The sequence below is a fragment of the Chiloscyllium plagiosum genome, unplaced genomic scaffold (genome assembly GCF_037043375.1).
Source record: "Chiloscyllium plagiosum isolate Xiang-an unplaced genomic scaffold, Cpla_swu_hap1 HiC_scaffold_52, whole genome shotgun sequence".
NCBI classification, from domain to species: domain Eukaryota; kingdom Metazoa; phylum Chordata; class Chondrichthyes; order Orectolobiformes; family Hemiscylliidae; genus Chiloscyllium; species Chiloscyllium plagiosum.
In genome coordinates this window covers 5,044,250-5,068,797 of record NW_028270190.1, presented here as the reverse complement: position 1 = coordinate 5,068,797, position 24,548 = coordinate 5,044,250, and the positions used below count along the sequence as shown (strand labels likewise).

The 24,548-nt window shown below is 42.4% G+C and overlaps 1 protein-coding gene across 1 annotated transcript in view; it reads left to right on the top strand.

Moving 5' to 3' along the window:
• The first annotated feature begins 1,627 nt into the window (after window positions 1-1,627).
• LOC148134754 (cathepsin J-like) overlaps window positions 1,628-24,548 on the top strand; it is a 28,264-nt gene continuing 5,343 nt past the window's right edge. Inside the window, exons 1-4 of the mRNA XM_087985424.1 lie at window positions 1,628-1,768; window positions 2,664-2,786; window positions 6,693-6,872; window positions 11,638-11,856. Of these exons, the coding sequence (XP_087841550.1) occupies window positions 1,637-1,768; window positions 2,664-2,786; window positions 6,693-6,872; window positions 11,638-11,856 (654 nt within the window). The 5' untranslated portion in view covers window positions 1,628-1,636. The remainder of the gene's footprint in view (window positions 1,769-2,663; window positions 2,787-6,692; window positions 6,873-11,637; window positions 11,857-24,548) is intronic.

Below are 24,548 nucleotides of genomic sequence, written 5' to 3'. Positions count from 1 at the left end.
CTTTCCATCTCCCACTGATGTAAACGCTGTCATCATCTTCTTGTGCTTGATCTTCTTTCAGTTTCAGGCACTAGTTTGATATCCAAGATTTTCTATTTTACATTGCATATGAAATTCCGGAAAGCTGTGAACACTTTTGTTGAACGAATCATTTACTGGATTATTATTGATGATCCTGTATACATACATACATACATTCCAGGAAGAAAATAGCTTGTTCTCCAATTGATTCCATCACGTATTCTTCGAAAGACTCTTATAATTACACCCCATGAATTCAACCACAAGGCTGTATTTGTCAATTTGATTCATCCAATCAACGTGAAATTTAAAATTGTAATTACTTATTCGATACCTTTCTGACAAAATCCCACTATTCCTTGGGTTGTGCTCTCCATCTACGCTCTTAAGAAATACAGGAATAAGACCCAGCAGAGACTTATTTTCCTTTCTCATCAACATACATAGTCATCCAGAAAACCATTTCTAACTATTTCACTGATCTCCGATGGTTTTAAACATGAAACTGTGCAGCAAATAAACTAGCCCTTCAGACCACCATGGTTGCGCCGACCATGATGCTTTTCTAATTTAATCTCATCTGATTTCACATGTTCTGTGACACTCCATATCCTGCCTGTTCATGTGTCTGTCTACATTTCTCTTAACTTCGACATTGCATCTACTTCTAGCACCTCAACTGGCAGCAATTTCAAGGCATGTACCAGCCTCTGTGTAAAAAAAAAAACACAAATGCTTGCCTCTCGTTTCAACTTTCCCTTTTCACATTGAAGCTTATCAAACGAGTTGGCCAAATTCCCTCCGCCTTGTTCGTTTACTTCTTAAACATGAAGGATTCTTGAATACTCAGTTGAATGGTCCCTTCCGAGACCATTTTGGAACCACACCTCTGAAACAACTTTAATGTCATGCACATTGTTTTGTAACTTGTTACATCAACATTTTAAAAATGCTGCACACATTCAATTTCGGAATTCTATCATTAATTCTATCTTTTTACTGAGGACATACGAGTTTTTTCAGTTTGATTTTTTTTCCTGTATCTTTCCATTTTGATTGCATTGGTTCAATTTCTTCCTTCCTTTTCAACTCGCGATTTACATGTCGTCTTCAGATTTTTTTTTGCATTGTCTAAAGTAACAGAAGATAACGATGTAAAATATGTCCACCTGTTCTTTATTTCCTGTTGCTAATCCTACAGTCATACCTTCTGAGGATTCATTGCTCAATGTGAGGTTGAATGCAATGTAATCATTACGACATGAGCTGTTGACTGATTCAACCTGTGGACCGTGAGTCAAATAACTTTCATCACAAGAAGGCAATTTATGGAAAAGTATGATTTCATTTTACCGTGTTCTTTCCAATAATTGGTTTTAAATTTGAAACGTAATTAAGTTGATCAGTCTAGTGCTGGAAGATTCCAATCCACTGACGATGCCTCATGAAGGTGAATTACCTTAAACTTTCAGCATTGGATGAATTGTTGGAATTTTATTGTTTGTATTATTTGTACAATTTATTTTGTTCCTTCTCAGAATAAGGAAACAGCTAACTTGAAAATTACCCACTCCCTATCTAAAGCCCACTGGTTTTGCCTATTAGGTTGTCCATCATGAACTTCTGGCTCTTTCTGGGCAGTGTGGCGGTATCTATTCTGGCTGTAGCCTCAACAGGCACATTTGATTCGAAATTGGATGAAGAATGGAAAAATTGGAAATCACAACATGGGAACCAGTACACCAAGGTAAAAGGAGAGTCTGTAATGTTAAGCTCACTCAGAATAGGAATGGTCTGCACACAATTGGCAGAGATTGAGAATATGTAGTTGCAGTCAATGAGAGGTATCTGTTGAGTGAAGTGACATTGAGAAAATATTGATCTTGAAATTCAATGGGTATTCTCCAAGTTTCTAACTTCATTAGAGAACTGACCAAACACAAAGTCAATCAGTAGCGACTTGGTGTATCTTAATTTACTAGGATCCCGCTGCAGTTCTGTTGGATTTACTACAAAGACCACAAACCTGCCTCGAGAAGATTAAGATCCATTCTTGGTGTTGAAGAGGCAATTGTAAGTGGGTAACTTGGAGACAGAGGAATGGGGAAGCCGTCTGATCATCTCAACCGGCCCATTCAATGAAGCGTCTCTTTGCCGACACCGACTTTACTCTGCTGGCAGCTTAGGCAGGTCTCTCACACAACAGGTTAAGAAGGTATATAGATGCACAGTAATTGGCCATGTATTGGCCTCGGTTTTTTCGCAAGGACGTGGCTTATTGAATTCCCTGCCTGTCACTGGCTTAACCTTACTTCAGACAGGGACAGCTGGTAGTAGAGAGAACATATCCATTGTCAACGTCATTTATTACGGTCAATTAAACCATCCTCTTGTTCAGATATTTTATTCTTAATTCACTTTCAGCATGAATCTCTCAGACTGGCAGCTCGACAGGTTTTGCTATGAGTGCGTTATTTTGAGTGGGGTGAGGAGAACCTGATTAATAATTTTCAGATCTGTGTGGGAGGATGGACCCTGACAGCAAAATGTTATTTCAGGTTTCACAAGCGGATTTTAATACTTCTGTATAATTTTATAAATGAAAGATGCTGCAGCCTGATTATATTAATCTCTTTATTCAGGATGAGGAGAGTTACAGGAGAATGATATGGGAGGACAATATGAGATACATCGAACAACACAACATCGAACACTCATTGGGAAAACGCACGTCTAAAGTGGGAATGAACAAATTTGGAGCTCTGGTGTGTACAGGATGTATCGGCTGGGATCTATTTGATGCTGGTCATTGTGAAATTGTGAAGCTATATAATTGTGAAGCTATATTCAGCTACAGGAGCAGCACTTGGACATTTGGTCCTCCAAGCTGACTCACTCATTCAGTATACTCAATGGCTGATCTCACTTTACTCCAAATTATTGATTCCTTCCTTCTCATTCCAGGTTTCCATAACCCGTAACTCCTCTGGAAATCAAAAAACATCTCTCTCAAATTTGTGTATATTCAATGACTCAAGTCTCCATTTCTCTCTGCGGAAGAGAACTCAAATGACTGACAATCCCCGATTCGATAATTTCTGCTCACTTGCACGATCAGATTCTGTGCAACTAAATTGCATTAAACAACACTGGCTGGCTTGAGCTCCCTTTATGGACGGCAGTCACACTATGGATACACCTCTATGTTGTTAAGTCTTCACAGATACTGTCCATTATGACGTCTGGAAGCCGGAGTTGCATTCTGTACTGTGGAAGCTGCTCCCTTCGGCAACAATATTCTTCTTGAGTCTGCTGGATCTCTGGCTCCGCCCTACCTGTCGCTGACTAAACTTTATCTCACAGCAGTTAAACTAGTCTGCATTCCAATCAAATTGAAGTACATGATCCTGCTCTATGTATTATTGCTCCTCATGACAATTGGTCATTTCCCCTATTCTTCGCATCTCAAACAAATGTGACTAATGACATCAACATTACACCAGCATTCCATGAATTGAAAATACATTAATTGAATTGAATTGGATTGAATTGAATTGAGCTGAACTGAACTGAACGGAACTGAATTGAATTGAATTGAATCGAATTGAAATTAATATGACATGTACTGAGGCACAGTGAAAAGAATTGTCTTGCGAACAATACAGGCAGATCACAGAGTTAATTCGCATAGATAAGTAAATAATAGCGACAATGACTACGTCAGGCCTTGGTTCTGTACTCACCTTTTCCATCAAGAAAATCATCCTCTCACCATTAGCCTTGTCGATCCACCTCGAATCTTATTTGTTTCAGTATGATCAGCACTTATTCTCCTCAAATTTATTGTGGAGTGGGCCCAGTCTGTCAAAATGTCTCTCAAGGGAAAACCCTCTTCTTCGTAGGAATAGTTTTGATTAAACTGCTTCAAATTTCCTTCCAAATATTCCTCCGTAAAGAGTGAAATCAATGCTCATCACAGTGCCTTCTGTGTTTGTCCAATCGCAACAAGACTTCCCCACTTTGATACTGTCTTTGCTATGCATTGAAGACAAATATTTCTTTTTCCTCTTTAATAACTTGCTGGATCTATGTGCACACAAATGTTAATAAGTGAACAAAGAGACAAAACTTTTTTTTTACCACAGGAAAGCCGATATATTGTGTGCAGGAGCAATTTTAAAAGACATGTCATGCAGTGCCACCTCAGCTGTTGGTAAACAAAATAACAGCTTATGGTTTAGTGCGTAACATATTGGCATTGGTAGAGGATTTGTTCGCTAAAAAAGAAACAGAGAATGGGATGGTAGAAAGTGAAGACAGAAATAATCCTATTTTTCTTCTGGGATGGAGGGGAGAAACTGCACCAAAGATTGTCTCGCGAGTAAAGACTAATCAGGTTGGGACTTTCCTGAATGGGGTTTATAAGAATGACAAGTGATCCCTTTGAAATTTATATGTTCTTACTGGGTTTGACAGGGTGAGTGCACAGATGATGTTGAAGCGAATGAGAGAAGCTCGGAATTGACATCATCGAATCACAATAACAGCGTTTTGAATCGAGGTGTGGAGGAATGCCTTCTCCCTGAGGCCTGAATATCTTTGCAGGAAGATAGGATAGTGAAGAAAGCGTTTTTTATGCTCCCCTGTATTTGTCATGTTATTGAATACAGGTGTTGGGATGTCATGTTGCTGTTGTAGAGGACATTGGTTAGGCCACTGTTGGCGTATTGCGTGCAAGTCTGGTCTCAATCCACTCGGAAAGATGTTGTGAAACTTGAAAGGGTTCAGAAAAGATTTATAAGTATTTTGGCAGTACTGAGGAATTGAGCAATAGGAAGGGGCTGAACAAGTTGAGGTTGTGTTCTCTGCAGCCGAAGAGGGTAAGGAGTGATCTTATGCAGGTTTACAAAATTATGAGGTGCATGCATAGGATAATTAGACAAAGTATTTCTGTTCCCTGGGATCGGGAATCCAGAACTAGAGAGCATAGGTAAAGGGTGAGAGGGAAATGACAAAAAAGAGACCAAAGGGGCAACGTTTTCACAAAGTGGGTGGTACATGGATGGATCAAGCTTCCAGACCATATGGTGGAGGCTGGCACAATTGCAACATTTGAAGGGCATTTGCAATGTGTATATGAATAGGAAGGGTTTGGAGTGATACGGGTTGGGTGCTGGCAGGTGTGACGAGTTTGGGTTGGGATATCTGGTCAGCATGGACAGGTTGGACCGAAGGGTCTGTTTCCATACTGTACATCTCTATGACACTAGGCCTCTCTGTATGCCTAATCTGAGAGAGATTCTTAAGCGGTAGGGGAATCAAGTGTTACAATGAAAATGAAGGAACTGGAACATGGGCAATTTTCAGTCAATCATAATGGAGCGAGGTGGAGGGGGCCACTAGTCTACTCATGTTGCTACTTCCTATGTTCTTGTGGGTGAGGAAACAATTGCGCAAACTGAGTAAGACAGCTAAAATGCCTGTCAACGACATTGAGAGGAGTCCTTAGCTAAGGATAAACACCCCGGTGGGTGGTGACACCAATGAACATGCAGTACAGGTGGATAGCCCGGAAAATGGAATGGAATCTTTGCAGATAGCAGGGTGTGAGGAGACGTAGTTCAACGTAACTGTGGGAGACAGTAGATGGTCTCGCCCTTAAATGGAAACATTAAAATCAAGAAAGGAAAGGAAGATTTTCAGAGATTCCAGGTGAAGTTGGGACAAGGGTTGAAATTCGAAGTAAAATTGATTACTATTTCTAATTCTGGGTGAGAGTAGGAAGCAACAATCAATGCATCAGAGATAGAACTTTGACAGGGGTCAGAGTAGGACTGGAACAAGGCGTGCTCCATATCGCCTGCAAAAAGGCAGCCGCAACTCGGACTTTTGCATGTACCTAGGGCCCAGGTTATTACTCAGAGGATAGGACATATTCAATCCCCTTTCAAACCGACATGTGCCCCTCCCTCCCCATCAAAAAGAGACACCAGATGATTCAATACCAGTCTGCAATCTCAGTTTGATATGCAGACAGCCACAGTTGCGGATGATAAGTTATGTGATGATGGATAGCATCAAATCTGGTCCTTTTCTAACCATTCCAATCCAGTATCTTCATGAAAATGAACAATCTGAGTTTCGCATCTAAATCTAATGGTCCAAGGGGCATGAGGCCAACTCAAGACCAACGTCTTATCCGGAAATCAGGTCAGGCCAGTGATGAAATTTGAAATCCTCCTGATCGGGAAGGTTCATCTCAAACACCAATAAATCCCACCAATCTGAGGTGACTTAACCTATCCTTCCATGATGAAATTGACCTGTCAGGTTTTAATGATCGGAGAAGACTGATTCTTGCAAAATGAAACACATTATAAAGCCCCTGCCATTTTGGTAATTGAACGATCGAGCAGAGATATTTGAGCTGCTCGAGGATTTTCACACAGCTTTATATTGGATTGGGACGAAATGGATGGCCACTTATTTGCCTGCTACTCATTTATTCAGTCAAAGCTTAAACACGAGGAGTGAGTGCCCTCATTGCTTTCCCCGCACTTAATGCTAAAGTCAGAGAATATGTAGAATGTAGCTCTCTTACGTTATTGACACTTCTCCGACATAATCACCACTAAAAGTCAATCATTTCACCAATGTGTTTGAATTTTCAGACCAATGAAGAGTTCAATAAGCTCATGAATGAACCTCTCCGAATCGAAGCTGTCAACATGACTGAAATTGAAACTGATAAAAGAGATGAAAGTAGTGAATCTGAAGAAAGTCACATTGAATTGAGAACTGCAACTGTTGACTGGCGGAGAGAAGGATTAGTTACTCCAGTGAAAAACCAGGTAAATATCAGAAAAAGCTCTCAAGTTTATTAAGTGCAGACATTAACTTCTCAACAGGATTGGACGTTGTTATCAGCTTGTAGGAATTGTTAGGAAAGGCTACGTTTCGGTAGATCATTTTTAATCTAAATTGCTTCTCCTGCTTTCTTGTTGCATTTGTTTCCTGGTATTGGTATGGTCAGGCAAGGGAGCATGGTATATGTATCAATTGTAATGTTCGTGGTTTTACACATAATATCTAGAGAATTTTTACTTCAAAATCAAATTCAATGGTTAGATTAAATTGTAAAATTGAAGTCTACAGGTACAATTCCGATGTAAGAAATATAAGCTCAGATGTAAATTGGCACAACTCAACAATGGTAATGTTGCAGGCTGCAGTGCCAAGCTTCCTTGTGATACCATGTCCAGTCTTATTCAAAGAATATTCGATCATATGCTCGATACCGCAACTTTTAAAACCACATTCACAGTTCACTTCTGTTGGGCCTTGTACCTCTCTCAATCATTCTTTCAAACTGGGCAAGGCTGATCGACAGGAGAGCAGAGCCTGCTGGTAAGTATATGAAGTATTGTGTACAAATGGGAGTTGTAAAAGATCGTATTATACTGTAATTCACTAAATGTCAGTTGCATTGAATGTTTGGGAGGGATACCGCCACGAGGCTCAGTGAGATTTCTCACTACCGTTATCATTAGCTATGTCAATGCAGCTATAACATCCCGCATATCCGCTCCGAGTCTAATCTTCCCACGCATTCTTCCCGGAACAATTCAATAGATTCCTGATTAGCGCCCGATATCCTGGGAGCTGGGCCATTATGAAAAAGCTGCTGTGAACCCACATGAGCACGAGCATGGTAACCTTGCCCTGCTCAGATAGGAATGCTTTCGAACATGCCAGAGAATGGTACAGAAAAACAACCAACATTGCCATAAAAATGCTATGTGTCAGAATCGCTGTGACCACTCACCTTCCCCCTCCGCCACACTCTATCTCAGCCCCAGAACCCCCTCCTACCCAGATTCATGCTGTCAATGACGTCTTCCTCATCTTCAAAACCAACATCACATCGGCTTTGCCACTTCACTACCTCTGAATACCTCCCGCATGTACCAACACCAACAGCCATGCAAAACTTAAATCTCTCACTCAATCCTTCCCTTTCTGGCATTCCAGGAGATGAGAGAACACTGGAGGGCAGAAAGCTCTTCGATTGGTGGAGAGGTGTCTGACACCAGATTCCTCAACCTGTGAGGAGTGATTCCTGTTTCTCACAAGAAAACATGATACACTCACATTCCACTGAGCGAGTAAATACCACTCATCACTCCTTTGTTAGCGCTCTGTCAGTCTCATTAATTCTTTCAGTGTCTCTTTGCATTGGTCCCTGAAACTTCTGTCTCTCGTGTTCTGTCGGTTCCGTCAGCATCTACTCTCGCTCCGCAGGGAAAGAAGACACCTCCTCGTTCTCTGAGCATGAAAGTATTGCGGCCTCAGAGGAAATATCAGTGAGGCTGCGTCCAGTACACACCCTCAGCTCCCTGGGAATGTGAGCTGTTGAGGGTGTGGGAGCACAGTTTGGTAAGCCCCTCACTGTGTCATTTCCCACAGCACTCGGAGGGCTGCCAGTGACCCGGTACGGGCAGAAGAGACCGTGGTGTCGGCAAACATCGACATTTACCAGGGAACAGCAGATGCAGCAGACAGAGATGTACACTTGAAAGACGACAGGGATGCAGATACACTGTAGCAACCCAGATATCCCAATCAATGAATCAACTAACCTCCAAGGACAGTTTGGCAGTTGCCATGGAGAAGCAGACCCAGCACCCGTACAGTCTGCTGGCTATGGCCATAAAGCTGTACCCCATCGCCCACTGCTCCACAGGCCTGTAGTCGAGGTGCCACTTTCTAATCACAAGTAATAGGGACAGTGCCCTGCTGGAGGAGGAAGCACACACAGGTCACTCCGAAGACCCAGACTCAAGATGTCATAGAAGTGGCTGAGTCTCCACCTGCAAACTGCTGCCCAGTTCTTCTCAGCATTGCCAGAGCTCCCTCACTCCCGCCAGACTGAAATGCTGCGAGGCTGACTGAACAAACCACTGCAGGGCTAACAGGCAGCAACAAGGAGTCCGATCCTTCCTGCTCAACACAGTAACCGGAATTCATTAAATCTGAAACAATGAAGGAAAGGGAGGTTTCGTGGCAAGCGTGACAAACCTCGTACGTTATTTGATCCTTTTCGATAAGTGGTATCAGCTTGACCTTCCACTTGGCTGTTTCTCTCTCGGTGGAGAGAAGGCTTAATATAACTGCAGCACCATGATGCCGAATGACATGGTTACATCGGATCAATGTGTGTACTGAGAGCCTGGTGTCGCATGTTGAAGGTCGAGGAACAAGGTTTGCAGAGGTAAGGCTGTGCTGCTAACACCGTCACACCTCATCCAACAACTTGATGGAATCCCTTCCCATCCAAGATTCATTTTATTCACCATTGCATCTAGTGTTATCACCCATCCTCGCTCACAACTGCAATCTCCCAGACTTCTCAACGCACAGCCCTCAGAAGTGAAGAATTTCAAACTCTTCTTCCTGTGACAACAGTTCCCAATCCCCGAACTGGTAACTGGTCACTTTGGAGTTGAAACCAAGTCTCTGGATTGCATACGCAAAGACAACTCCCCCCGCACCCCCGCCCCCGCACCAGACTATGGTCGATCCCTGGACTGTGGACAAACAAATGCCAGATGCCAAAGTTCATGGGCAAGGCCCATACAACAGGAGCCTGTGCATCTTGCCCTGAGATGCTATTTGGTCTGATCGAACACCATGGTCGTTTGTAACAAATCGGAAACAGCGTTCATCCTGTCCCTCTCTGAGAGCCATGCCATGTTCCCTAGATAGCCAATGCATTTTGTGAATTTGTCAAGAGGGGAAATTGAATAATGGGACAAGTTTTGCTAGTAAGGATACTTTACATCATCAAATAATCCTCTGACATGTCAATGCTTCAAGTTGTTAGTCACTGCTGTAGAAATCAGATCAGTCCTCCTGGGAATAACCCTAAGGACGCTGCTTGGCCTAAACACTGTCCCCGCCAGGAACTCAGCTCCAGTGTGGACCAGCTAGCGGGAAATTCTCCGACATCTTCAAACTCTCTCTTCTACAAGCTGAAGTCCCAACCTGCTTCAAGAAGACCACCATCATCTTCGTAAGTGAGGAAACAAAACTCATGCATTGTTCCTTAATGACGACCGAACAGTGGCCTGAGCACAATAATCATGAAGTGCTTCGAGAAGCTGGGGAGGGTCCACATCAACTCCATTCTCCCAGCCTGCCTCGGTCACTTAAAATTTGCCTTTTAAAGTAACAGGTCCACAGTGGGTGAAATATCTCTCGCACTGCACCCCTTGAACATCTGGAAAAGGACACTTTTGTCAGACTCCTGCTCATTGACTACCCCTCTGCCTTCAACACTCTTATCCTCTCTACATTGAACTCAAAACCCTGTGACATTGGTCATGATTTTATCCTCTTCAACTGGATCCGCAGCTGTCTGACCCACAGATACCAGTCATTGAAGATAGGCAACTGCACCTTCTCCCGAATAACCTTCACCACTTGCGTCCCCCAAATAATGAGTGCTCAACCAGTTACTGTACTCCCTTTACACCCACGAATCCCGAACGAACACCATCTATACATTCACTGACGACAGCACTGTAACAGGAGGGAAATTTGACAACGATTAATGAAAAGACAGAAGGGAGATAGAGAGATCCTTGACGTGGTGCAATGAGAATAGCGTTTCTCTCTCTCAATTTTGGTAAAATGTAATAGCACATAATTGACTTCAGAAGGAAAGGAGAACAACACGCTTCCATCTCCATCAATGGGAATGAGGTTGAGAGAATGGAAAATGTCAAATTTCCTTGACTGACCATAATGGACAATCTTTCCGGGAAATACCATGTGTTTGTGCCGTTGGAAAATATACAACAACGCCTCTTCTTCCTCAGAGAGCTCAGGAATTTTGGCATGTGCATAAGGACCCTCACTAACTTCGACAGTTGCACCTTTGAGCGCATACTGTCTGGGTCCGGAAGGCCATGTATGGCAATTGCGAAGCTCAGGATCATAACAAACTACTAAAGGTTGTGTGCGCAGCCCAGGCCATTATGGAATCGAATACTCTATTAATGAACTCCATTCACACATCTCGCTGCCACGAAATTGCAGGCAACATCACCAAGGACCTAACTCACCCCGGTAATGTACTCCTTACATGCAATCCGTCAGGTAGAAGACACTGAAGCTTGAACACATCCACCAGCAGTTGCAGGAACAGCTTTTCCCCAGCTGTTATTCGACGGTTATGAGACTCTCTTGTTCAAATCATACTGATCTTGCTGACATTGAATTTGCCTTGTGCCCACTCTCTGCAATGTACCATTTTCCAAGTCTTTTTTGATCTCTTCATCCTCGTATACTTCATCCTCGCATCCTCGTGCCTATATTGCTCATAAACAAAGGGTTTCACTGTTGTTCGCGACACGTGACAATGCATAAATCGAATCAAATCCGAACCTAGGCACACCGATATTCACAGATTCTGTGTAATTCTGAGAAACTTGAACAAACATTTAGACTAAGAACATTAGTGTGAGACTGTGTTCCATATGAATGTAGATGCAAACTGGATATCGTTTTTCGATCAATATGATTTAATGTGGTTTATGTTTCTGTCAACACTAGGGTCAATGTCATTCTGACTGGGCTTTCAGTGCAACTGGTGCCATAGAAGGACAGTGGGCAAAAAGGCATGGAAAACTGGTTTCTCTCAGTGAACAGAATCTGATTGATTGTAGAAAAGGACCTATTGGATGCTCTGGTTCAAACGCATTGGGAGCCTTTGTTCTGGTGATTCAACTTCAAGGCATCAACTCTGCTGAAACTTACCCTTACATAGGAAAGGTAAATCCCCAAGACTTCTAGTAAGGTTGTGGTGGAGTCGGGATTCATTCTCATTTCATTTTATTTTATTTCTTCTCTCCTGTCTGCGTTCGCTTGTAAATTTTCTTGGGTTTTTAATTTAATTACCTCTTGGTGAAGAGCAGCGAAATCTGTGAGTGTGTCGAGCAGCATGGACTCACAACGGAGATAGCCGAGAGAGTTTTGGTTCCTGATGGCTCCTGTCCTGACGCTAATTCATGGCTGCTCAGGCGGTGATGAGTCTACGTCCCTGGTAGTGTCCATATTCAGTACAGTTTCGTGCAGGCAACAGATGAGCTCTGTTTTTGTTCATGATAATATCTGTATGTATCATAGATTCACAAAATTACCTGTGGAGGTGAGTCTAGGATTTTGGCAGCATGAGCATCCAGCACAGATTCATGGAGGTAGGGTGCAAGTGGGTCAGTTTTCTGTCAGTGTCTGTATCCAGCAGAGGTTCATGGAGGCAAAGCGGAGGTGAGTTTTGTTTCCTATCAGTATATGTATCCAGCTCTGATTCAAGGAGGCAGAAAAGGTGAGTTTGGTTTCCTGTCATTACTGCATCCATCATAGATTAATTGAGGCAGAGTGAAGATTAGTTTGGGTTCTGTCAGTATCGCTATCCAGCGCAGATTCATGGAGAGAGGGGAAAGGTTTTTTCGGGTTCCTGTCATGATCTGTATCAAGCACAGATTCATGGAGATTTGGAAAAGGTGAGTTTGGGTTCCTGTCAGTGCATGTCGCCATCACAGATTCATGGAGATAGCAATGGAGCTTCGGCCCAGTACAAGAACCGGCAGCAACTGCAGTGACTGCATCAGTAAGCGATATCTAAAGCAGCCTCGTGGGAACAACAGAATCGAGTTTGGACCAATGTCATGCCGAGCAGCATCAGTGGCATTTACTTTGCTGAGGTACATCAAGACCTCTTTGTGACCAAGGCATCAGCGGAGTCAAGATGCTACCAAAGATTGGGCGACATTCATTCCGACGGTGAGAGAGAACGGGACACATGCCTGACCAGCATGTTCATGATGGAGCACTTAGCAAGGACTATATAATCTTTCAGCACTCCCAGTCATCTCAACCTTATCTTGGAATGCTCTCCAACATCTTGACACAACACCTCGTACCCTCAGACAATCGGTCTGAGGAGTTAAGAGTACTTCCATTTCTGTGAATTAATGTTCACCATTCCCACAGTTCAAAGATGTGGTGGTTAGGGGATTGTCTATGTTAAGCTAACCATAGTGCGCAGGGAATTATAGGTTAGGTATGCAAGCCATGGGAGACGCAGGATTACTAGGAAAAGGTAGGGCCGAATGGGCACTTTCTACACTCTGAGGATTCTCTGATACTGTGAGTTAGTATGTGGATGTGACGTTCAGCTGAATGAACGTAACATTGAGCATGTTCTGTCCTTCAGACGGGTACGTGCACCATCCACTATAACAGTAACGTACTAACACTGCGAAGTACAGATCTGAAGAGTCAGGAATAAAGATAATTATTTTAGTCTGTCTGCTTCTCCCGTATGCCCCATCGGGCTGGTCAGTCACTCTAATATAAGTTGCAATTTTACATGAAAAGGAACAACTTACGTTTGGAGTGTGAGCTATAAGAAGTTATAAACGTTTGATGAGAAATCTTCGAATTATGTGCTCAAGTCGTTGGTAGGTCTGTTTGTAAATATGGTCCTTTGTTAAGAGAGGTGTTTACTCTTTAGGAATGTCATTTACCGTGCAACTTGCTGGGTTGACATTTGGCATGTTGTGTGTAATTAAGAAACTTGGCTTGAATCTTTACTCAGGAGACTTTTTTTGTGTAAGTGGCTTTACGGTTGATGTTGTTCCTCCAGAAGCTGTTGTTGTCTTTCTACACGTCACAATTGCCCCGAGTATTGGATTTGATTGGGATCAGCCTCTTGCTTGCAAATCCCAGCTCTTTGTCTCAGTGCCACACAGTTTCAGCTTGTTCTTCAGTTCATTCTTCAAGTCCTTACCCCAGCTCTTCCACACTCTCATGTCTGGATTATTGTAGATGACTTGTGCGTTATTATCCAGGACAGCTGTTGCTTTTGTTTTGGGTTTGTGTCAACATTATTTACTTGTTCCTGTGGTAATCTGAGGCCACGCAGAGTTTAAGTTCATTGTCTGCCCATCCACTCTGCTCTCCAAAATCCAGCGTTTCATTGGCCAAATAGACAACTGAATGAAAGAAACACTCTCTTCATGTGACAGGCGTACGTGATCTGGTGACTGGGCATCACTCTAAACTAAACCTATTCTCTGGCTATGTTTTATGGAGGTGATGGCCTCTCACTCACTGGCTGGTGAGTCAACATGAACAGAGTCTCCTCTTTTCATGAAGCCCCAGTGTACGTATTGTCACTCGGGCACGAAGCTGGACAAGAGAAGGGCTCTGCACAAATGATAGCCCCAAGGAGTGGTCATTACCAGCCAGAGGCCAGTGGCCCTGCTCAACAGGAATGCAGTAACATTCAGTACAACAACAATCTGAGGGCTGGTATTGAGCTTGGGTAACAGACCAACAGTAAGTGATTGAGTGAGGAGGGGAGGTGACGATCACAACACAGCTTTGTGTAGGGGTGTGCTTGGCTCGGGTGGGGTGTGGTGCAGGAAGGTCACATATCAGCAGGTGTATTCTTCCTCAACTGGTACTTGATATTTCCCGACCCCTAAATCTACAAACAATGCTGAACACATTTGCATATCGTTGTCCTCTCCTCTCATGTTGAGCACCTTCCTCACCCCTGAATGAATTATATTGGCATTGGGATCAGAACTGCTCAGTATTATAAATTGCCAATTTGGCAACCTCAGTTTGGAGTCCAGCACGAATACTCGGCTTGTGATTCATTAAACCTTTAGTCCCTAATTTACAGTCCACAGTTGGGGAAACGAAATGATCTCAAGAGTTACAGTGTGAATGACACCCCTTTCCATCAAGAAAATCTGGAGTGAATGGGAATTGGAAGAAAAGGTTCCTTTAGTTGTAATTATATCGAACACACTGGAAGGTGTTTGCAGTTATTTGATATCTTTCTGCTCAGGCCATGTCGATCGGAGTTCCTCAGTGTAGCCTTCTTGGTACAGCCATCTTCAGCTGCTTCGTCACTGGCCTTCTATCCAATAGGTACGCAGAGGGAAAATCTACACGATTGTCAGCACCATTTGAATTCATCACATTTTGATGAAATCTGTGTCCAATGCGGCAAAGTGTGGACAATATCTCCACTTGCGAAGATAAATGACAAATAACATTCTCACCAGACAAATGCCAGTCAATGACATAATCCAACATGGGAGAGAATTTAACCATTACTGAATCGCACACTATCAACATCTCTGAAGCCTTTCCATCAACTAAACAAAAACCAAGGATATGGTGAAATACTTGCACTTCCCTGGATGACTGCAGCTCCGACAACAAAGATAGAAACAGTTATTTTATTGGTTGTCTGCTATAGCCATTGGACAGATTGGGCAGTAGATCTTGGAAACGAGCGGATAGAAGAGAATTGTTGATAAGGGTGATTTGAAATTCCCCAATATTAATTGGAACATCCGTGGTGCAGATTATCTGGATGGAAATGATTTTGTTAGGTGTTTCCAGGAAGTATTCCTGACGCAAGAAGTCGATATGCCGACTGGGGAGGCCATATTGGATTTGGTGCGAGGCAATTCGCAGGCCAGGTGTCAGATATCTCGGTGGCGAGCATTTTGGTGACAGAGAGCATAAATGCCTCAACTTTGCGGTCGTCATGGAGAGGAATAGGAACTGACTGGATGAGAGGGATATTTTTCTGGGGACGGGATGTTTTACTGCTCTTAGACAGGACCTGTGGAGTGTAAATTAAGAATAAATGCTTTACGGAAATGCACAACAGAAATGTGGAGCATCTTTTTGCTGTGTTGAATAACTTTGTCCCAATGAGACCGGTGTGGAATTGGAAAGAAAAGGAGCCCTGGATGGTAAGAGCAGAAGAGCGGGATCTGGCGCAAATTTTGAAGATTCCAGGGTCGAAAGGAAAGAACTCAAAAATGGATTGAGGAAAGCTGGTTGGGGCATGAAAAAGCCTTGGCGAAAGGATTTGGAAAAATCCAAATGTTTTGCTCGCGTACATTAGGAATAAGAGAATGATCTGAGAGAGTGGAAGCTGGATCCAAGCCAGTGGATAAACTTAAGCACTGAGCGTGGCGAGATAGAGAAGGAGCAAAATGAGTTTTTTGCTATTGTATTCATGAGAGAGAGGGAGCTTGATGTTAGAGAGAATACTGGGGAAGAGCTTAATAGGCTTGAGCAGATTCATATTAAGAATGTGGATATGGTGGAAATTCTGGAAAGCATGAGTATGACTCAATCTCGAGGGCCGGATCAGATATATCCACATTTCCTACGAGAAGTGCGGAATGAGATTGCTGCACCTCTGGCAATGATCTTTGAATCCAACCTCTCCATGGTAGTTCTTCATGTTTGGAGGGAGGCATATATTGTACTTCTCTTCAGGGAAGTAAATAGGGAAAAAACCTGGAAATTATTGTCTAGGTAGGTTTACGTCTGTGGTCAGCAAGGTACTGAAAAATGTTCGCAGATATATGATTTTGGATTGTTTGGATAAATATTTTTGATTAAGGATTGTTGCTTTTTTATAATTGGGTTGGATAAAGAAGTGGAAAGTAACCAGAGACGTTTACCCAGGAAAAAGGCTGTCAGGAGAGTTCATTTGTTTCTGGTCACTGGAGAAAGTAAAGGGAAGATATCAAAGGTTGGTTATTTCCGCAAAGAGTTTTTGATGCGTGGACTGCACTGCTAGCTTTGGTCGTAAAGTTAGAGACATTAAGAAGATTTAAGCGGCTGCTGGTCAAGCACATGCACGGCAGCAATTTGAGAGGTGTGTATTTAGGTTGATCTTAGATTAAGATAAATGTTTGGCACAACATTGGGTTCCGAAGGGCCTGCACTGTGCTGCACTGTTCAATGTTCTATGTTTGACACTGAGTAGATTTGACACCATCCAGGACATTCACTGCATTTGTCTGGCATCAAATCCACAAATATTTATTCCCTCCAATATCATCACAAAGTGACAGCAGTATATACAATCCACGAGCTACAGCTGTGAAGTTGACCGATGGACTGTAGACAGAACCTTCCAAACCGAAGACCACTTCTGCCAAGGACCGTAGGAGATACAGTTAACACCACTCCCTGCAACATCACCTCAAATCACTCACCATTCCTGCTCAGAAATTTATTGTCATTCCATCACCGACTTTGGGTCAAAAGCCTTGAACTCCCTCTCGCACAGAATAGTACCGATCAAAATTTCTGCAAATGTTCTGGAAGGCAGCTCATCACACCTTCTCCAAGCCAAGTTTGAATGAACGCTGACACAGTCTGCCACAACTACATTTTAATCCATTTTGGAATTAAATCTGGGTGTATGTGGCAATTCCTCCTGCTACACACACCCACCCATTTCGATATCACTCCCAGTATCAATCTCACCCCAGAGTTGGCATCATGTTCTGCCCTGTGTCCTGAAACTGAAGTAACTGCAACATTGGTGAGAAGTAATTGAAAATTATTGACCAGAATCTTCACTCCATCAGAGAGTAGCAAAGTCACCACATTTATAATTTTCCAATTTTCGTTTAAACAAGGGCATCGAGACCATACTTGAGGCAATCAATATACTCCATCATTTCCAACATGCAAGAATTTCCAGAGAAGCCGAGAGCTGCAGGTGTATAATTCCTTGGAAGTAGAGCCGAGGACAGATAGGATGGTAAAGGAGGCAATTGGCACAGTTACCTTTATTGTTCAAAACATTGGTACAGGTATTGGGACGTCATATTGCAGCTGTACAGGACATTGGCGAGGCCAGTTTTGTAAAACTGCACACACGTTTGGTTGCTCTGTTAAAGGGAGGATGTTGTTAACTTTCACAGGGTGCAGAAAATATTGACAAGGATGTTGCTGGGATTGGGTTTCAATTATCGGGAGAGACTGAATAGTCTGGCGCTTTTCTCCAAGCGGAGGAACAGAGGCTGAGGGGTGACATTATCAAGGTTTATAAAATCATGAAATGCATGAATCGGGTGAAGAGCAGAATGTTTTAGCCATGGGATCAGAGTCCAAACCTAGAGAGCAGAGCTTTAAGATGAAAGGGGAAATAGTTGAATAGGTACTGAGACTAATACTAATTAGTTGTAATCCAATGACTCTAATGATGTAATTATTGACGGTTTGGGAAACTTTTTTTTAATAGATATTTTTATTAGAAAGTTAACATTTTTTGAAGTTTACAAAAATAAACAAGACTCTCAAATATAAACATTGATGTACAATTAAATCAAATATACAATAGCCAAAATTTAACAAAAGAAAATAAATACCGAAAAAGATTTTAAAAAACTCAACTATCTACTAATCTCACCTACAACTAACCAAAGTGTATATTTAAGTCTCTTACATGCTCGGAATGAGTTAACATCAGATGTAATAAAACCGGTATTCGTGCGGGATTCCTCTCCTCAGGGGCCCCGGACCAGCCAGATTTGTAATCTCAATTAAATAAAAGCCTTGTTAGGATAGCCGAGATATCTGTATTTATGGAATTCAAGAAGGGCTGCCATATTTTATAAAATAATTCGGTCTTTCGGTGTACCATATTTGTAAGGAAGTCAAGGGGAATACATTCCATAATTAATCTGTGCCAATTTGAAAGTCCGGGGGGCCCTCAGCCACCCAGTTCACCAAAACATGTTTCCTTGCACAGAAAGAAAGAATAGAAAATAGTCTCTTCCCGTACATGTCCAGGGAGGGAAAGTTCGAAAAGCTCAAAAGGAGAGAAACAGGGTCCACTTTAATTTCTGTTCCTAAAATTTCTGTCAGGGTACTTGCTACTTTAGTCCAATATCTCTGGATCTTATGACAGGTCCATACTCAATGTACAAGAGTGCCCACCTCTATTTTGCATTTGGGACACTTTGGAGATGCTCCTGCCTTAAATTTTGCCAGTCGAACCAGTGCTATATGGGCCCTATGAAGTATCTTCAGCTGGATAGCCTGGGTTCTGTTACAGATAGTAATTATTCTAGCGTTTTCCCAAATATCATTCCACGTTTCTATAGAGATTTCTAGTCCCAAATCCTGATCCCATGTTTTAAGCAGATTATCCATATCTCCCGATACTTCATCATGTAGTAAATGATAAATAGTACTGACGGAAGATACCCCCACTGGTCGTAGAACACTACATTCTCTATCGGATTTATAAAGACTATCTAATAACTTAGTCTTCTTCTGTATATAATCTCGAATTTGGAAGTATCGAAAGAGGTCTCCATTAGGTAATCCGAATTTCTGACGCAGCTGTTCAAAAGACATCGGGACCCCATCCTTAAATAGGTCCCCTAGACATGAGATACCCCTGGATCTCCAGAGTTTAAAAGTGGCATCTGTGAACCCCGGTTGGAATCCCCATGCTCCCACTATCGGTGCATAGGGGGATGTTTTACGTGAATTGCCCTCATTTTGCCGCATTATTTTCCAAGCCTTAATTATGTTTAGTATTATAGGGTTTTCACAGCGATCTGGAATGATTTTCCTCTTGTCTGAAAATAAAATGTTAATAAGTGGGTATTTTACTTGAGAGGCCTCGATGTCCAACCAGATTGATTGTGGATCAGACAAGACCCAATCAGCTATGTAACTTAATAGGGAACTGAACTGATATTTCCTTAAGTCTGGGAAGTCCAATCCTCCCCTTGTCTGTAGAAGCTGTAGCTTCTTCAGCTTAATGAGGGGCCGTCTATGATTCCAGATAAAGGAACCCAGCCAGCCATATAATTTACGTTGAGCCGTCCTCGGCAGCATCACCGGAAGCATTCTCATAGGATATAGGAGACGGGGCAGGACATTCATTTTGAGTATTGCTGTTCTACCCAACCAGGAAATTGGAAGGTCTCCCCATCGCTGGAGGTCCTGCCTTAACCTTTCCAGTAAATGCACAAAATTAGCCTTCTACAACTGACCAAATACTGGAGTAATAAAAATGCCTAACTACAAGAAGCCCTCCAGGGACCAACGAAAGGGAAAAAGGGATCCATCCACTAAATGGGGTGTCATAGCAAGGCCACCCATTGGCATAGCCTCCGATTTTGAAAAATTAATTTTATAGCCTGAGAATGCGCTAAATGTATTAATAACTTGGATTAGGTGAGGTACGGACATCAGAGGATTACTGAGGAATAGAAGGACATCATCTGCATAAAGGGTAATTTTATGTTTACCTGTACCAATCCTCAGGGCCGTTATATTAGGATCAGCTCGTATAACTTCTGCTAGTGGTTCAATTATTAGCGTAAATAACAATGGCGAGAGGGGACATCACTGACGGCAGCCCCTACCCACACTGAAGCTATCCGAACCTCATCCATTGGTAACCACAACTGCTTTGGGATCACGAGACAATGTTGAGACCCATTTGGTAAACACCTGTCCAACGCCAAACCTTTACAATGTGTAAAACAAATATGACCATTCAACCCTATCAAATGCCTTTTCCACGTCTAATGAAACTACTACTCCTGGTATCTTTCCCTGATGGCAGGCTTAAATCATATTCAAAACTCTTCTAATATTATTGGATGATCTACAGCCCTTAATAAACCCCGTCTGATCCTCCTTTATAATATGTGTCACTACCCTTTCTAGTCTCAGTGCTAACGTTTTAGAAAGGATGTTAAAATCTATATTTAGCAAGGATATTGGTCTATATGATGTACAATCTTCTGGATCCTTTCTTTTTTTTAAGGATAAGAGAGATATTTGCCTCTTTCAGCGAAGGCAGGAGACAGCCCTGACTATATGCATAGTTATACATGTCCATAAGTGGACCAGCCAATATATCTGTAAATGTTTTGTAGAATTCAGCTTGAAAACCATCTGGGCCCGGTGCCTTACCGCTCTGAAGTTGCCTAATTGAATCAAGTATTTCTTGGACTGTTAGAGGAGCATTTCGGGCCGATACCTGTTCCGGAGTTAGGCCTGGAAAAGTCAAATTTTTGAAAAGTGACTGCATCCTCCTCGTCCTATCTTCACAATCCTGCGATTTATATAACTGAGAATAAAATTCTCTAAAGATCGCATTAATCTTTATATCACCATGAGTCAGAATACCCATACTTTCCTTGATAGACGTAATAGTCTGAGGGGCCTTTTTTTTCTTTGCAAGGAATGCTAAGTATCTACCCGTTTTGTCGCCATATTCATATAACCTTTGTTTTGCAAATAATATTTCCCTCTTAGCCGTTTGAGTACGCGTCGTGTTTAGAGCTGTCCTAAGAGCCGTAATCCTTTGCAATTTAATAAAATAAGGTCTATCAGTGTATGCTGTTTCAGCTGCTTTTAAGCGAGCTTCAAGCAGACGCTATTGTTCTCCATTCAATTTCTTCTGGCTCGCTGAGTAGGAGATGATCAAACCTCGCGTGTAAGCTTTGATGGTCTCCCACATCATTGATGGGTTGCTAGCTGTACCTGAATTAATTTCTAAAAAAGTTTTAAATTCTTGAGAGAAGTACTTTGCAAATTTTCTATCTTTCATTAGGAAGGGATCCATACGCCAATGCCGAGGGGATGTCCCATTGTTCCTCGCCTTAGTTTCCATGTATACAGCAGCGTGGTCGGAAATTGCTATACTACCTATTTTACAGGTTGAGATGGAATTTAAAAAAATCGAGGGGGCAAAAAGCATATAAATTCTGGTGTGACATTTATGTGGATTGGAGTAGAAAGAAAAATCTCTGCCCTGTGGATGAAGACATCTCCATACATCTACTAATCCTAATTCTTTGTTCAGATCCATCAATTGTCTAGATCTGGGTGATATTCCTGCCGTACTCTTGGGAATCCTATCTATTTCCGGATCCATAATACAATTAAAGTCTCCCCCTATAGTTGCATGACGGGCACGAAAAGCCATCAATTTTGAAAAGGCTTCCGTTATAAATTTAAAGGGGTGTGCCGGGGGGCAGTACAAATGTAAAATCCCATATTCCTCTCCATTTATGAGGGCTTTAATCAAAATATATCGTCCAGATTCGTCTTTTATCTGCTTTAGGATTTTGGAAGGGAAATTCTTCCGAACAAGAATAGCAACTCCCCTGCTTTTTGAGCTAAAAGAAGAAAAAAAGGCCTGATCAAATCCACCCTGTTCTTTATCCGACAAGTGTGTCTCCTGTAGGAGAGCTATATCAACTCTTTCCTTCTTAAGATTTGATAATATTTTCTTCCTTTTGACTGGCGAATTGTTCCCCTTGACATTTTAGGTGCACCACTTAACCGACTGATCAACCATAATCATCTGGGCCAATCCTAGATCCCTCGGGAGGGGGAACCCTATCCAGAACATCCCGAGCGTAGAGCATATAAAATTTACAAAAATACAGCCTCTCTAATACTTTCACAACAATACAATAAAAAACTATTTCCAAATAAAAAAAAATAAAACGTATCGAAGTGGAGATTTTCCCCATTGTTCCCAGGGGTGTCCCTTCCTCTCCAAAGTGTTTCATATCCTCTCCCAACCAATGCCCCACCCTTGACCCAGGCACTCCTCAATAAAATGAGGAGAATTCAGATATAATACAAAGCTAGAGTTAACAGTGAGCACCCGACCCCCACCCATGCCAACACCTGGATATATTTGGTAATGTTAATACCATATATAAACATTCAACTATAAAATTACAACCTCAACAAATAATAATTAAATATGCTAATACAAATAACAAGGGAGAAACAACCCCGCTTCTAAAGACAGAGTTAAAATTGAATAAGGAAACCACCTCCCCCCACCAACATTAACCAAACACCCCAGCTTATATATATATATATATATATATACACACACATATATACATACATCCCACATATATACATAAAATAATAAAAGAAAACAACCCCAAGGGGGGGAGATAATCAAATCCCTCTCCCCACTCCCCCATGATAATATTAATCGGTAAAGTAAGAAAAAAAGGGGGATATAAACCAAAGCGGCGGGAAAGGCAAACCAACATCCATTATGTCTTACATTTTATCTAAGAGAGTCCAAGAATTCCTTCGCCTTTTCTGGCGATCCGAAGTTATACATGGATCCTTCATGGTTAAAGCATAGCGTCGCTGTGTAGCGTAAGGAGTACTGAATATTTAAGTCCCTTAAACGCTTCTTCGCCTCGTCGAATGCCTTCCTCTTTCGGACCAGAGCTGGGAAAAAGTCCTGGAATAACATGATCTTGGATCCTTTATAGATCATAGCTTGAGGGTCATTTCCAAGGTTTCTAGAGGCTTCAAGGAGTATCTGCCTCTCCTTGTAGCTCTGCAGTTGGAACAGGACCGGCGCGTGGGCGCTGGTTCGAGCTGGGCCCGCGTATTGCGACCCGGTAGGCCCATTCTGCCCTTACCTGGCCTGATCCAGCTTCCAGATTTAAAAGCTGTGGTAGCCACTTCTCGAGGAACGCTGGAAGCTGGCTTCCTCATCCCATTCGGGAAGGCCCAGCAAACGAATATTTTTTCGACGACCTCGATTATCGAGCTCATCAATGTGATTCTCTAAGTTCTGGACTCGCTGCTCGAGAGTCCGGACCTAATCCACGGCCGATTGTGTTGTAGTTTCGGAGGTCGCGGCCTTTAACTCCGCCGCTCCGACTCCGCGCTCGATTTACTGGATGCCTCTGTCGTGCTTCTGCAGCGCGGCCGAGAGTGATTCCCTTCGACTTCGGGATTCTTCGATGAAAGCGTCGATCTTCGCGTCCAGTTTGGAGATAATTTCTACAGGCTTGTCACTGTCGGTAAGTCCCCAGGGGCGGCTGTGGACACCTCAGCTGCAGCTGGAGAGGGTGGGGAAGGGGTTTCTGCTTGTTGAGAGCTGTGGGCTCCCTTCCCTTCAGTCATTTTTACCAAAGATTAGATTGTTTAAATTTAATATTAAACAACTAATTAAATTAAACAGCTATTATAAATTATTTGGTGAGTGTGGTGAGGGTGGGTGACCCACTTTACCCAAGTCTTGGGTGGAGCACTGTAGACTCAGACTTACTGGGTCGCCGCCATCTTGGATTCCCCGGGAAACGTTTATCTGCATGTGAAGAATTTAATTCACTACTCTATGATCACAAGTTTCAGATGAGTCGACCGAAAATTGTGAAAAGGCTCAACTCTTTCTAATGTAGTTTCGGTATGAGCTAACTAGATGGTGAGCCTGATTGGGATATTGAGTTGTCAAGGCAAAGTAATTTTTTTTAGTTTCTCACATTTCAAGTCATTTGTAATACCATTGCTTCGTCTCAGTGTAGAATGTTTCGAATACATAGAGCAAAAAATATTAGGTTTGACACAAGAAAACCCTAAAAATGATCTGAGTTGTAACTGTCTCGCGCCGAGGATCATGTATGTATGGAATGACCTGCCTGAAGAAGTGGTGGAGGCTGGCACAATTACAAAATTAAAAAGATACGGAGATGGGTATATGGATTGGAAGTGTTCAGGGCCAAGTGGTCGCAAATGGGACTACAATACGTCAGGATATGTGACTGGCGTGGACGAGTTGGAACAAATGGTTTGTTTTCATGCTAAGCCATGCAAAA